The sequence below is a fragment of the Bombina bombina genome, chromosome 2, assembly GCF_027579735.1.
Source record: "Bombina bombina isolate aBomBom1 chromosome 2, aBomBom1.pri, whole genome shotgun sequence".
Classification (NCBI taxonomy): domain Eukaryota; kingdom Metazoa; phylum Chordata; class Amphibia; order Anura; family Bombinatoridae; genus Bombina; species Bombina bombina.
Genome location: NC_069500.1, coordinates 1,085,820,542 through 1,085,834,267, shown reverse-complemented (window position 1 = coordinate 1,085,834,267; position 13,726 = coordinate 1,085,820,542). Strand labels below are relative to the sequence as shown.

At 36.9% G+C, this 13,726-nt stretch overlaps 1 protein-coding gene across 2 annotated transcripts; it reads right to left on the bottom strand.

The window, feature by feature from the left end:
- Positions 1-559: 559 nt before the first annotated feature.
- POU4F2 (POU class 4 homeobox 2) lies at positions 560-2,062 on the bottom strand. 2 transcript variants are annotated; one of them, XM_053700829.1, is made up of 3 exons: positions 1,965-2,056; positions 1,844-1,883; positions 560-1,531 (listed from the first exon to the last, which is right to left on the bottom strand). In XM_053700829.1, exons 1-3 carry the CDS (start codon positions 2,054-2,056, stop codon positions 560-562), a joined length of 1,104 nt encoding a protein of 367 aa, XP_053556804.1. The 2 variants fall into 2 exon arrangements, with proteins under 2 accessions (XP_053556804.1, XP_053556803.1); XM_053700828.1 differs by having other exon boundaries at positions 560-1,498; positions 1,844-2,062.
- Positions 2,063-13,726: the final 11,664 nt, after the last annotated feature.

Below are 13,726 nucleotides of genomic sequence, written 5' to 3'. Positions count from 1 at the left end.
AAAAATAGTTTACCTGCAAACTATTTCTTCTAAAAATAAAATAAAACAGAGGCACAAAGATCATGGTGATTTTCTAGACTTGGCATTACAACATGGGACAATTGTACTCATCACAATAAAAATAAATGTATATATGTATATTTATATATATATTTAATATATCAAATATTGGCAGACGTCCACTGCAATAGTATTTTAAAGATCAAAGCAAAATACAGTCATCTCTTTTTTCGAACAGGCATCAAGTCCCCCAGTTAAATTCCAGTCTGTTTCACGTGTTCCTTATCCTTAAAAATAGTTTGTAGTGTGAATTTAAAGGGGAGAATTTAAGAATTAAAAACATCTTACTTGTTAAGGCCTGATCCATTTACACAGAAACCGACAGTAGATCTGGTTTCATCGAGTAAAGAAAAAGAGAAATGTTGGTTTTGTTCCCTTTAGTTCAGATGAAAGGGTCCGTCATATAGAGAATTATATGTATAATCATATTTATATATATATTTAAAAACATTAGAATCTGCACTGTTCATTACAAAATTAAAAAAAAAATGCAATGAAACTAAATTCCAGCTGAATATTTCATTCTTTTCTGTTTCTGCCTTTGGTTACAGAACCAGACCCGAACCACGTTCTTTTTTAAATCTAGTTTTTCAGCAATTGCTGCTATTTTTTCGGAGGAAGGGCGAGGCTGGATGGCGAAGTAAGCTTCCAAGGACCTCTTCTCTGGGGCTGCTATGGAGGTGCGCTTTCTTTTCTTCTCTGCTCCATTGAAAAGCTCGGGTTTAGTGAGTTTTTCTCTGTGAGACTTCTCTGCCTCCTCAAGCCAGGCTTGCAAAATAGGCTTGAGGGCAATCATGTTGTTGTGTGAAAGCGTGAGGGACTCAAATCTGCAGATTGTGCTCTGACTCAGGGATCCCACCCCGGGGATCTTCAGGTTTGCAAGTGCAGATCCCACATCTGCTTGGGTGACCCCCAGTTTGATCCTTCTCTGCTTGAATCTCTCAGCAAATGCTTCAAGGTCTCTGGGATCTGCATCTACATCGCTCATGCAGCCCATGTGGGATTGGAGACCATGGGCATGTGCCATGCTTAGGGCTGCCTGGTGCATATGATTCATGCTGGCCATGTGTGGGTGAGCTGGCGTTGACACAACTGATCCATCTGGTCCGGTTATGGCCCCAATTGTCAGCCCTGGGGTGATGTGGTCCAAGAGTTCTCCTTCTAAAGGCTGGTGGTGGTGATGGTGGTGGTGATGATGGTGGTGAGACCCAGACACCCCAGATGGGTTGGTGATAGGAACTGAAGAAGATGAGGAAGCTGAAGTGCAAGGGATGGTGTTCATATTGTGGTAAGTAGCGTCCGGCTTGAAGGGGCTGTGGTGAGGCGTGTGGTGGTGGTGGTGGTGATGTTGGCTCTTGCACTGAGACACTATATCCACCGCAGCCAGAGCTTCAGCACGTGCCAGCAAACTCTCATCCAGACCTCCAAATATATTGCTCTGCAATGTCAAATAGAAAGCACACATTACTGTCTGCTGGGAATTCACCGATTAAAACTTTTCCACAACGTTAAAAAAAAAAAAGAAAAGTCTGGTGTTGAGGAAGAGAGAACACACGCCTAGACATACACAACACAAGATACATGCAACATCCCAGGTCATAAAAATTAATATGAAATGCAAGACCGGCTGAATACATAAGTTGAGGCAAAAGAGAGAGGGGAAGAGAGGGGGGAAAACATTGGATGTGTTGGGTGATTTGCTGTGCAGACATGAAAAAAACATCAAGCAGATAAAGGGGCTGTCAGGATGTGCCTTAGAGCGGTGATTATGCAGAGTACGTACCGGTGGGGTTGGGAGACAGGCTCTTCTCATCGCCTCCGAGCTGCTGCCACCTCCCCCAGCTCCGGAGCTGCTCCTCACGCTGGTAATGCTGGGGGAGCTGGTGGCAGAGGATGAGGAGTGCGGGGAGGAGGAGTGCAGGACTGAGTATTTGGGCTCGTCATGTAGGCTGCTGTGGGTCATGCTGAAGTGCTGCTTGCTGTTTAGCGACATCATCATCATCTTACCAGAGGTAGGAGAGCACAGAGGGGGACTGGGAGTCAGAAACCCCTCAAACTGGAGAGGGTCTGGGATGGTGATGCTATGGGTCCTGTTTGCGTGGAGGTTTCCTGCTTTGCTCTCCTGCCTCTCACTTTTTCTCACACTCACTCTCAGTGTTGTTCGTGTGAATATCTCTGTGAGTAGCTTGGCTTTTTGCCTATCCTCCTCCCCCTTGCCCTTGGGAGTAAATAGAAGTTCGTCTAATATTTTTCTCTTTCTCCTCCCATCCAAGGGTCTTTTTTTTCTGTCACTGTGTTAATGTCTGATTAAAGTAACAGCTTCTCCTTAGCTCTTCACAAGCTTCTTCTTAGTAACAAATCTCTAGGCACTTAATACACAGAGAGTAATCCTGCACCCCTATGAGAGACTCCATCTGTCCCAGGTCCAGCACAACGAGTCATCATCTCACTCCTCACAAATCTAAGGCTCTCTGCAACGTGCTGTTTGTTTTCATTGCCCAACGATGCTTTGTGGTCCCTCTCTATGTTAACCCACTGGATGGTAGAATACTACTTTGTGCTGTCTATGTCAAGCAAATCTATCTACAGATCTCTGCTCCTCACCCCTTTCCCTCTCTCCCTTTAAGGTGGTGCTGCTGATTCTGCTGTAGCTGCTGGATTGCCTTCAAGCACACCTTGGCCTGACAGGTAGTTTGTGAGAAGAGGAGGCTTCTATGTGGTTTGGATGGGAGGCACACTCTGTATTCTCTTCCTTGGGCTCAGAGCTCATCTGTGATTGGGCAGCCTGGTGTTTGTATGTGTGCGTGTATGTTTGTAGTGTGTGTGGCTGGAAGAAAGAGAGCTTGGGTTTGTGTGTGTAAGTGTGACAATGGTTTCCCACCTTCTACTTATTTGTATTTCTCTCTCTCCGCCTTATAGGTATCTGCAGGACAAGTAATTGTCATTATGACCATATACCATTTAAGTGCGGTTGTCTTTCAGTGTATGTGTCAGATATAATAAATATTTATCCTGTTTTATGTCATTTATTTTACTTTGGTTTTCAGCACACTTCATCACTTTCTCCTTCTTCAAAAAATGCAGTCAGAATGTTTGCCATATTATCTAAAACAATCTGATTGATGCATCCAAGAAAAGAATTCTCCCTCTGTTAATCCCAAAATGATTCACTAAATCGGTTCAAACTATGTGAATCAGCTCAATAAAATAATTCAGAGAATTGATGTCGTTTCGTACTGGCGAATTGTTTGACTTTTAATTGAATCTGAAGAGCTATAAAGAGTCATGTTTGACTATAGCAATCTATCTTAATTTAGTTATCTATGCGATTTACACATCTGCAAAAATGAATTGTAATTTGGGACATAAAATCCAAATGATGTGTTTTTATTAAATTTACTGTAATATTTTAATCCTGTTAAAAACGAAAAGATCCTAACAAAACACAAAGGAAACCAGCACAGAATGAGTTACAGTTTGCAGAGCATTGCAGTGCAGTTTAGGGTTAAACACCTCAAGCCTTTGCAGCACCAGAGCTATGGCATTCAATAAGTTGCCAGTCACCTCACTGAATCTAATGCACTTATTTGTAATCACTCAGTTGTTGCATTGATTCCCACAGACACATTTGGTATATGTAACCTTCAGTCCCAGGTAAGTGATCAGCTAATTAATACGCTTAAACTAAGTGCTGAGATTTTAAGAAAATAAATAAATTCCAAAATGATAGTGTACAGCTTTGACTGTCGCCATCTCCTAGAAATGAAATAAATCAAACTTAAAAGCTTGAGGATCATTTAATTATGGAGCGAATAGCGATGTGGAGGAAGTAGAACAACATCTCTAAGCAAATTATGGCCGGGCCAGGAAGGAATTATTAGATTGAAATTTCATTTAGGCTCAGGAGACACAGTTCTTCAATATGTAATGTGTTATGCCTCATCTGATTTGTGTGCTTAATTCGCCTTGACGAATTTATTAGTTTTCATAATAGTGAAAACACTGAGAAACACCTCGGACTAATGTATTGTGTGCTATATGTCAGCTTTAGAAGGAGTCTATAGAAATCATTTTATTAATGACAGCAAAGCAAGTTCTTTTAATATGGGGACTAAGGGATCCTCAACTTAATTAAGCAGCTTGTTATAATGGTGGGAACTTTTAAATTATTATTTTCTAATTAACAAAATGTGTGTAATTGGACTGATCTTCAATAGACATTTACTAGGGTAATTATGGAATACACTGTGTATCAGTGGGATTGTTATACTTCTGTAATGGTGGTTCATGCTGTGATCTGTACAGAGAGGACTTCAAAAAAAGCAAAAATAACGAAAACAACTTCTTTGCAGTTCATATTGGAAAACAATCGCCCATTTATATTTTAGCAATTAGCGTTTAAAATGTTTTTCAATTACAAAGTGCATGTGTGCTGTATATATTAGTGTATATGCGAAATAATATCAGAATTGCAAATATGAGAAATACAAAAGGTTGATTTTATATATATAAAACCACCACAGACACACACACACACATATATATATATATATACACATAAAATACACACACATATATATATATATATACACACATAAAATACACACACACACACACACATATATATATATATATATATATATACATACATATACATACACACACACACACACATATATATATATATATATATATATATATATATATATATATACATACATATACATACACACACACACACACATATATATATATATATACACATAAAATACACACACATATATATATATATATATACACACATAAAATACACACACACACACACATATATATATATATATATATATATATATATACATACATATACATACACACACACACACATATATATATATATATATATATATATATATATACATACATATACATACACACACACACACACACACACATATATATACACACACATAAAATACACACACACCTTATAATTAGCTAAAGAATATTTTAATGTATGCTGCCTGTCGCAGAGGAGAATTGAGCAATGCATATAATAAATTTGCATTAATCTTGATCTTAATAGCAAATGACAACTGATCTCCAAAATGCTAAACACTTGTCACTATTCTGTGAGGTAAATAAGGGATTATAATAAATTCACGAAATAATGAAATAATGAGAAAAAAATGCTCTGAAATAATCATCTAAACATTCTTTATCACCCCCATGGTTGAAAGTGAATATATATATATATATATATATATATATATATATATATATATATATATATATATATATATATATATATATATATATATAATTCGTATGAATTGAATCCTTAAATGAAATACAACAATTATTGTGTAGATAAAGTAAAAAACTAATGTTGTTCTGTCTCACTGTATAGTGTACTAAATTACAGTATATGACCTCGCACGATATACGAGAAGTGCTAGTTTAAGAAACTATTTATAAAGTATAAAGTTTGGGCACAGATTTAGGTGCAGATAAAGTTTGGGCACAGATGTAGGTGCAGATAAAGTCTGGGCACAGTTGTAGGTGCAGATAAAGTTTGGGCACAGATGTAGGTGCATATAAAGTCTGGGCACAGTTGTAGGTGCAGATAAAGTTTGGGCACAGATGTAGGTGCATATAAAGTCTGGGCACAGTTGTAGGTGCAGATAAAGTTTGGGCACAGATGTAGGTGCAGATAAAGTTTGGGCACAGTTGTAGGTGCAGATAAAGTCTGGGCACAGTTGTAGGTGCAGATAAAGTTTGGGCACAGATGTAGGTGCATATAAAGTCTGGGCACAGTTGTAGGTGCAGATAAAGTTTGGGCACAGATGTAGGTGCAGATAAAGTTTGGGCACAGTTGTAGGTGCAGATACAGTTTGGGCACAGATGTAGGTGCAGATAAAGTTTGGGCACAGTGCAAGGAAATGATATAAAAACTTTGTGGAAGTCCTTGAGTTGAAATGTACAACTGGAGGGTGAGGAAGTGTCTGTTACATACAGAAAGGTACATTTATATTTTTGCAAGACTGGAAGTTGTTTATTCCATAACATAACAGTGATTTGGAATTTTACATGAATGATGGCCAAGTCTCTGTACAGAAGAGATGAGCTATACATGACCCAGAGCACATGGATCACACGGAACACATGGACTTGACAATGTTTCTGAATGTGAAAATGATGAAAGCACTGCTAATGTCTAAAGTTTACATGGAAGCTTGGATAATAAGCACAAATGTTACCTGTTAGTATTTGCAGTGTGCGAATCTGTACCGATATGCGAATTTAGGTATCTATCAAAATAGTAATTATCTGAGCTGATCTACAATTACGTTAATATGAGCAATTTAGAGTGATTTGAGAGGTAACCATCCTAGACACTGTAAATGAGTGAATGATGGATTAAACAAGCTAACAGGGAATGTCATTTAGTGCACAAAAGTTGAATATTCTCATTAAACAAATATAGTTTTGCATTCAGTATCATTATCAATAGGGTTAGGTGGCATTTAATTGTATTGAACGTGTGAGCTGTCATATAATCCAGAATATTTTATGTATAGAAAATAAATTATCATTAAAGGGATAATCTACACCAGAATTATTGTTTTAAAATATAGATAATCTCTTTGTTACCCACTCCCCAGTTTTGCATAACCAACACAGTTATATAAATACACTTTTTACCTCTGTGATTACCTTGTATCTAAGCCTCTTCTGACAGCCCCCTGATCACATGACTTTTTATTTATTATCTAGTGACTTGCATTTTAGCCAACTAGTGCTGTGTTGCTGATTTTTAAATAACTCCATGTGTGTGAGCACAATGTTATCTATATGGCCCACCTGAACTACCAGTCTCCTGTTGTGAAAAGCAATTAAAAAAGCATGTGATAAGAGGCTGTCTGTAGTGGCTTAGAAACAGGCAGACATTTGGAGGTTTAAATGTTATAAAGTATATTAATATAATAATGTTTGTTGTGCAAAGCTGGGGAATGGGTAGTAAAGGTAGTATCATCTTTTTAAACAATAACAATTTTAGGGTAGACTGTCCCTTTAAGTCTAAAATCTTTTTAAAGAATATACATTTCAGTGTTGAGTGTCTCTTTAAGTTTATATAAAAACAACTTAAAGGAATATTCTAGAGAAAACTAGAATCCATATGGATGCATTTCAGTTTTGATTAGAAGCATTTTTGTAATATACATTAATTATCAAACATGTTTTTCATAAAAAACTATAGCTGTTTTAAAAGTCTATTTACGTATGCACAGTGCACCAGAGTATTAAACACAGCACATGCTCAGAGAGCCTTAGGTGCTTGCACCCTCTGGTAATGACTCAATTTGTTAATTGCTGACATGATACAAGCCCCACTGGTGCTCTGTGCAGCTGCAGTATTTAAAATGCTGGTGCACTGAGAATATCTAGCTATGCTTCACATGCATGTACAGAGAAAAATGTTAACACACAAAAATTAATAACTTTTACTAGAAGAAGTTTTGCCAATACATGTAGATTGCAAATATGTTTCTATTCAAAGAAATATTTCATCTATGTGCATTTAAATTTTGACCGGAATGTCCCTTTAGCATGAACATGACATACAAATTGTCAGGGCAGACATTTTAAAGTTGATACAGGAGATGACAATCAAGACCTGAGAGATAAGTAAGGTACCTTAGTAACATGATGATACCTACAGTTAGATTATTAGCATGAGGTCAGCGCAAAAGGTGCATGTGTGACTGAGCTCAATAAGGAGGTTTAATAGCGACAGTAACGTAAGTAATGTGGTTGGTCCCAGCATAAGGCAGAAGTGAGCATGAGAGGAGCTCATCCTTACACCAGAGGGCGCTAGCGTGTCAACTCACATAGACCTTGCAGAGGATATACAATTGCAAGAAATATTCAGTTTAGTGATTATCTTTGAAAAGTGTTCTACGTATAAAACTACTTTGTATAGTTTTTCTGTATGCTTTGAACTTGTGTAGCTTGTATTGAAGTTAATACAGTTCAAGCTGCAGTTCAACTTACAACTTACTTTATTCCTGAAACTAACACAATCTCTGTATTAGTTCTTTTACAGCAGCCTTTATGACTTATGTTAAGACGTAATTTATGTTTTTTTCTTTAATGATACATCTTTTTAAACAACTTTCCATTTTACTTATATTATCAAATGTGCTTCATTTTCTTGGTATCCTTTGTTGAACGAGCAGCAGCGCACTACTGGCAGCTAGTTGAATACATCAGGTGAGCCAATGACAAGGGACATGTATGTGCAACCACTACCAGGTATTCTTTGCAACTAAAGATAGCAAGAGAATGAAAGAAATTAGTACATAAACATAAATTGGAAAGTTGTATACAATTGCAGGCTCCATCTGTATTACGAAAGAAAAAAAATGGATTTCATGTACCTTTAATCACTCAAACTTTGACTTCTTTAATATTTTTCTCCCCTTTAATGCATTCCCAGTGATCTAGTTTACTTGCTGGCATACAAAAAAATCTTTACCAATAGCGCCTTTACCTTCATCTTGTATGAAATAGCTGCTTTCAGCTGTGAGAACTGCTACCTATTGTGAACAGTACTGGCTATACAATTTGCTAGCCTTAATATATTACCAAGGGCACAAGGTTATCCTCTCACCACCCAAACCAGAGAAGCAGCAAGTGATACCCTCTGTGTATATAAAATAGATTTAGATATATATTTCAATTCATGTTTTTCATATGGGCATTTAAAGTAACCTGTTTGAATCAGCTTTGGGAACCAATTTTGGAACCAGCTCAATATTTAATATATATTATGGTACATCATTTGTTTTGGGCTGGCATTTTAGCCCCTAATCCTCAACCATAGCACATACAGCAGCATCTAACACTTCCTTAAAGGACCAGTAAACACAGCAGATTTGCATAATCGACAAATGCAGGATAACAAGACCATACAATAGCATTTACTCTGAATTTCAAATGAGTAGTAGATTTTTTTTCTAACAAATTTCAAAGTTATGTATATTTCCACTCCCCCTGTATCATGTGATAGCAATCAGCCAATCACAAATGCATATATGTATAGTCTGTGAATTCTTGCACATGCTCAGTAGGAGCTGGTGACTCAAAAAGTGTAAATATAAAAGACTGTGCATATTTTGTTTAATAGAAGTAAATTGGAAAGTTGTTTAAAATTACATGCTGTATCTGAATTATGAAAATTTAATTTGACCTGAGTGTCCCTTTAACTTGGTCTTCGATACATAATTAACCCCTGGAGCACCAGTTGGTGGCACCCATTTGAGTTTGAGCACATATGCCAGTCCATGCTCAACATTTCAGAAATGTATTTTTACCTTTTGCTTTAAAGGGACATAAAACTATTTTTTTTCATTCATGATTCAGGTAGAGCATACAATTTTAAACAACTTTCCAGTTTACGTCTATTATGAAATTTTCTTCATTCTTTTGGTACACTTTGTTGAAGAAGCAGCAATGCACTGCTGGGAGCCCATTACAAGAGGCATATATGTGCATTCACCAATCAGCTGCCAGTAAAGCATGACCACTCCTAAGCTTACTTAGGCATGTTTTTCAATAATGGATACCAAGATCACAAAGTACAATTTATAATAGAAGTAAACTGGAAAGTTGTTTATAATTGCATTATGTATGCTCTGTCTAAAGCATGAAAGATTCATTTTATCTTTACTGTCCCTTTAAGCAAACATATCAGCCAATGCTACTCTCATTATATATTCCCACCCGCAACAGAGTCACCTGTAGGCTATATGGAGACCAGTGTGAAAACCCACCTCAGGGTTTCCTTGGCCCTTTTCAGTTAGGAGCAAGGATTCTTTCTGCCAGTAACACTCACAAATCAGGGATTATATTTATTTGGCTGCAGTAATACAGATACATATGTTTAATTGTATAGCTGTCAATAACACACACAGGTAAATCATTTAAATGTAACCACTTGACTGCACTGATGCGCTGCTTTATGCAAGTATCACCCAAACCACTTATTCTAGTAGCCTGTCACACCTAGAGTGATGATGCTACCCTTTTATGCCAGCAACACACATAGAGCTATAGTTTACTCTCCCCTTTAGCGGCAAGGAATACATATAGAAAAATTATATAACCACGTTTGACAATATCAAACATAAAACTATAATATGACACTTCTTTGTCCTTGTCTGCCAGTAGTACCCATGGAGCAATCATATAATCACTTTGTGAAGCAAAACACATAGAGCTTGGTTGCCAGTAGCACACATAGAACATTCCTTTAACTCCTTTGTACAGCAACACAACTAGAGTAGTATTATTACACCTGCCACCCCTTGGCTGCTAGTAAAACACATAAAGCAGTCATTTAACCCCATTGTTCCAATACAAAATAGGGTTGCAGTTTTCTGTAGGTAGTGATACCTGTTTTTGACTTTGGTCATCTCTATCACTGTCTTGTGTCACCAAAGTAATTTCCTTTAAAACAAATTATGGTTTCAAACTATCCAAAATTGCTATAGTCAGAAAGAAGTGACACAGCACATCTATTAAAATTCCATGCATTCATGATGTCACTTTAGTCTTGTGATGGACAATGTGGAAAGACTGCGTTCATATTTGTAAATTAAAGAGGTAGTCTACTTTTATTGTTTAAAAAGATAGATAATCCCTTTATTAGCCATTACCCAGTTTTTCATAACCAGCACTGTTATATTAATACACTTTTCACCTTTGTGATTACCTTGTATCTAAGCCTCTGCAGACTGCCCCCTTATCTCAGTTCTTTTGACAGACTTGTATTTTAGCCAATCAGTGCTGACTCATAAATTACTCCACGGGAGTGAGCACAATGTTATCTATATAACATAAGTGAATTAGCACTGTCTAACTGTGAAAAACTGTCAAAATGCACTAAGATAAAGGACAGGTTTCCATGGTTTACAAATCAATTTGAGCCTACCTAGGTTTAGCTTTCAACAAAAAATACCAAGAGAAAAAAGACAATTTGATGATAAAAGTAAATTGAAAAGTAGTTTAAAATTGCATGCGCTATCTAAATCATGAAAGTTTATTTTTTACTTGACTGTCCCTTTAAGGTGGCCTTCCCTACTGCTACTTAAAGGGACATTATACACTCATTTTTTCTTTGCATAAATGTTTTGTAGATGATCTATTTATATAGCCCATAAAGTTTTATTTTAAAATAAATGTATAGTTTTGCTTATTTTTAAATAACATTGCTGTGATTTTCAGACTCCTAACCAAGCCCCAAAGATTTATGTGAATACGGTCAGCTACCTTCTCCAGCTTGCTGCTGTTTGTGTAAAAGGTCTTTTCATATGCAAAAGAAGGGGGAGGGGGGAGTGTCTTATTTGCCACTTGCAGTGGGCTTTCCAGCTACCTTTTCAACAGAGCCAAACTGACAGCTTCTAAGTAAGTTTTTAAACAGTTTTATACTGGATTTTTATATCAGTATCTGTGCATCTTATTCTTTATACTAGTGTCTATTACATGCAGTTATATGAAAATGAGTGTATACTGTCCCTTTAATGGCACTGCTGTATCCCAGAATGCCCCCTAAGCATGGTGCACCTTCTACATCCCTAGAGATATATACCTTTTCATACTTATGCATCTTGGTCCTGGTCATCATGCTAGGTAAATAGTGCAGTCACTAACTAAAAGCGCAGGCATTTATTACAGTGTAAAAACCATGAATAGTAACCTGGCTACTCATTCCAGTGCCTGCTAATCAGCACAGTGAAATTCTCCAGTTTCATGCAATTATCTAGGTTACATATTCTACAATCGTGTCTCACAGTCTAGCTCCTGATCACCACATGGTATGAATTACAGCTCTGTTCCTTTCTACTGGGGAATAACTTTCCTTTCATCACTGGTAGTGTAAACATTTTTCTTTTGTTTTTCTGTGTTTGTTGTTTTTTCATGTTGAATCTTTGTAAAGATATAAAGCTACTATTCTGCAGTTTTGTGTACTGAACCTTTACTCGAACCTTAACTCAATAATTTATTTAAAAGCTAGGTTGAAAAACAGCCTATCAGTAACTGTATCTGAGGTATTTAGTGTAATACTGTGCCTGCTTCTGAAGCTGTAATGATGTCGTCTTCAGATCTTGCAGATGACTGACTGAAGGTTTTTGAGTATACAGCACCCTTGCAAGCATGTGTTGGATTTTACTTAAAGGAGCAGTCTACTCCAGATTTTTTTATTGTTTAAAAAGATAGATAATCCCTTTATTACCCATTCCCCAGTTTTCCATAAACAACATGGTTATATTAATATATACTTTTTATATCTGTGATTACCTTGTATCTAAGCCTCTCTAGACTGCCCCCTTATTTCAGTTATTTTGACAGACATGCAGTTTAGCCAGTTTAGACTCCTGAGTAACTCCACGTGCGTGAGCATAATGTTATCTAAATGGCACACATTAACTAATGCCCGCTAGCTGTGAAAAACTGTCAAAATGCTCTGAGATAAGAGGCTGCCTTCAAGGGCTTAGAAATTAGCACAGCCTAACTAGGTTTAGCTTTCAACAAAGAATACCAAAAGAACAAAGACAATTTGATGATAAAAGAAAATTGTAAAGTTGTTTAAAATTGCATGCCCTATCTGAATCATGAAAGATGAATTTTGACTAGACTGTTTCTTTAAGATCCTGGCAGACCTAATAAACCAGCAGAGAAAATCAAGTTGCACAGGAGGAACTACCTTAGCTCCTCTGTTGAGAGATAGCACTGTTGATGAGGTAAGGCTCAGACACCCATTGAAAAATGCGGGGAAAGCAGACTCCCCCCCCCTCGAATATAAAAAGACAAAGTTTCCCAAACCTTAAAATGCCTATAAATACACCCCTCACCACACCCACAATTCAGTTTTACAAACTTTGCCTCCTATGGAGGTGGTGAAGTAAGTTTGTGCTAAGATTTCTATGTTGATATGCGCTTCTCAGCATTTTAAAGCCCGATTCCACTCAAAGTACAGTGAATGTCAGAGGAATGCAATGGTTTTCCTCACGGGAGATCTATTTCTTAGGTTCTCTGTTATCGGTAATAGAAATTCATCTCCTACCTCCCTTTTCAGATCGAAGATATACTCTCATATTCCATTACCTCTACTGATAACAGTTTCAGTACTGGTTTGGCTATCTGCTATATGTGGATGGGTGTCTTTCGGTAAGTATGTTTTCATTACTTAAGACACTCTCAGCTATGGTTTGGCACTTTATGTATTTTATAAAGTTCTAAATATATATATTGTACTTATATTTGCCATGATTCAGGTTTTCAGTATATTTTCTTTTGCAGACTGTCAGTTTCATATCTGGGAAATGTTTTTTTAGGTAAAATGTATTTCTTACCTGGGGTGTAGTCTTTTTCAAATTGACAATCTTTTAAATTCGCGGGCAGAATTAGGCTCGCAAGGGTGCAAAATGCCAAAGTTTATTGCGTCATTCTTGGTGCAAGATGTTTTTGGCGCAAAGTTACGTTCGTTGACGCAATTTCGTCATTTCCGGTGTCTTAGTTGATGCCGAGTCCTTCACAAGGTTGCGTCTTCTATGACACGAGTGTGTAATTTCCGTACGCTTTTGGCGCCAAAAAATATTTTTCT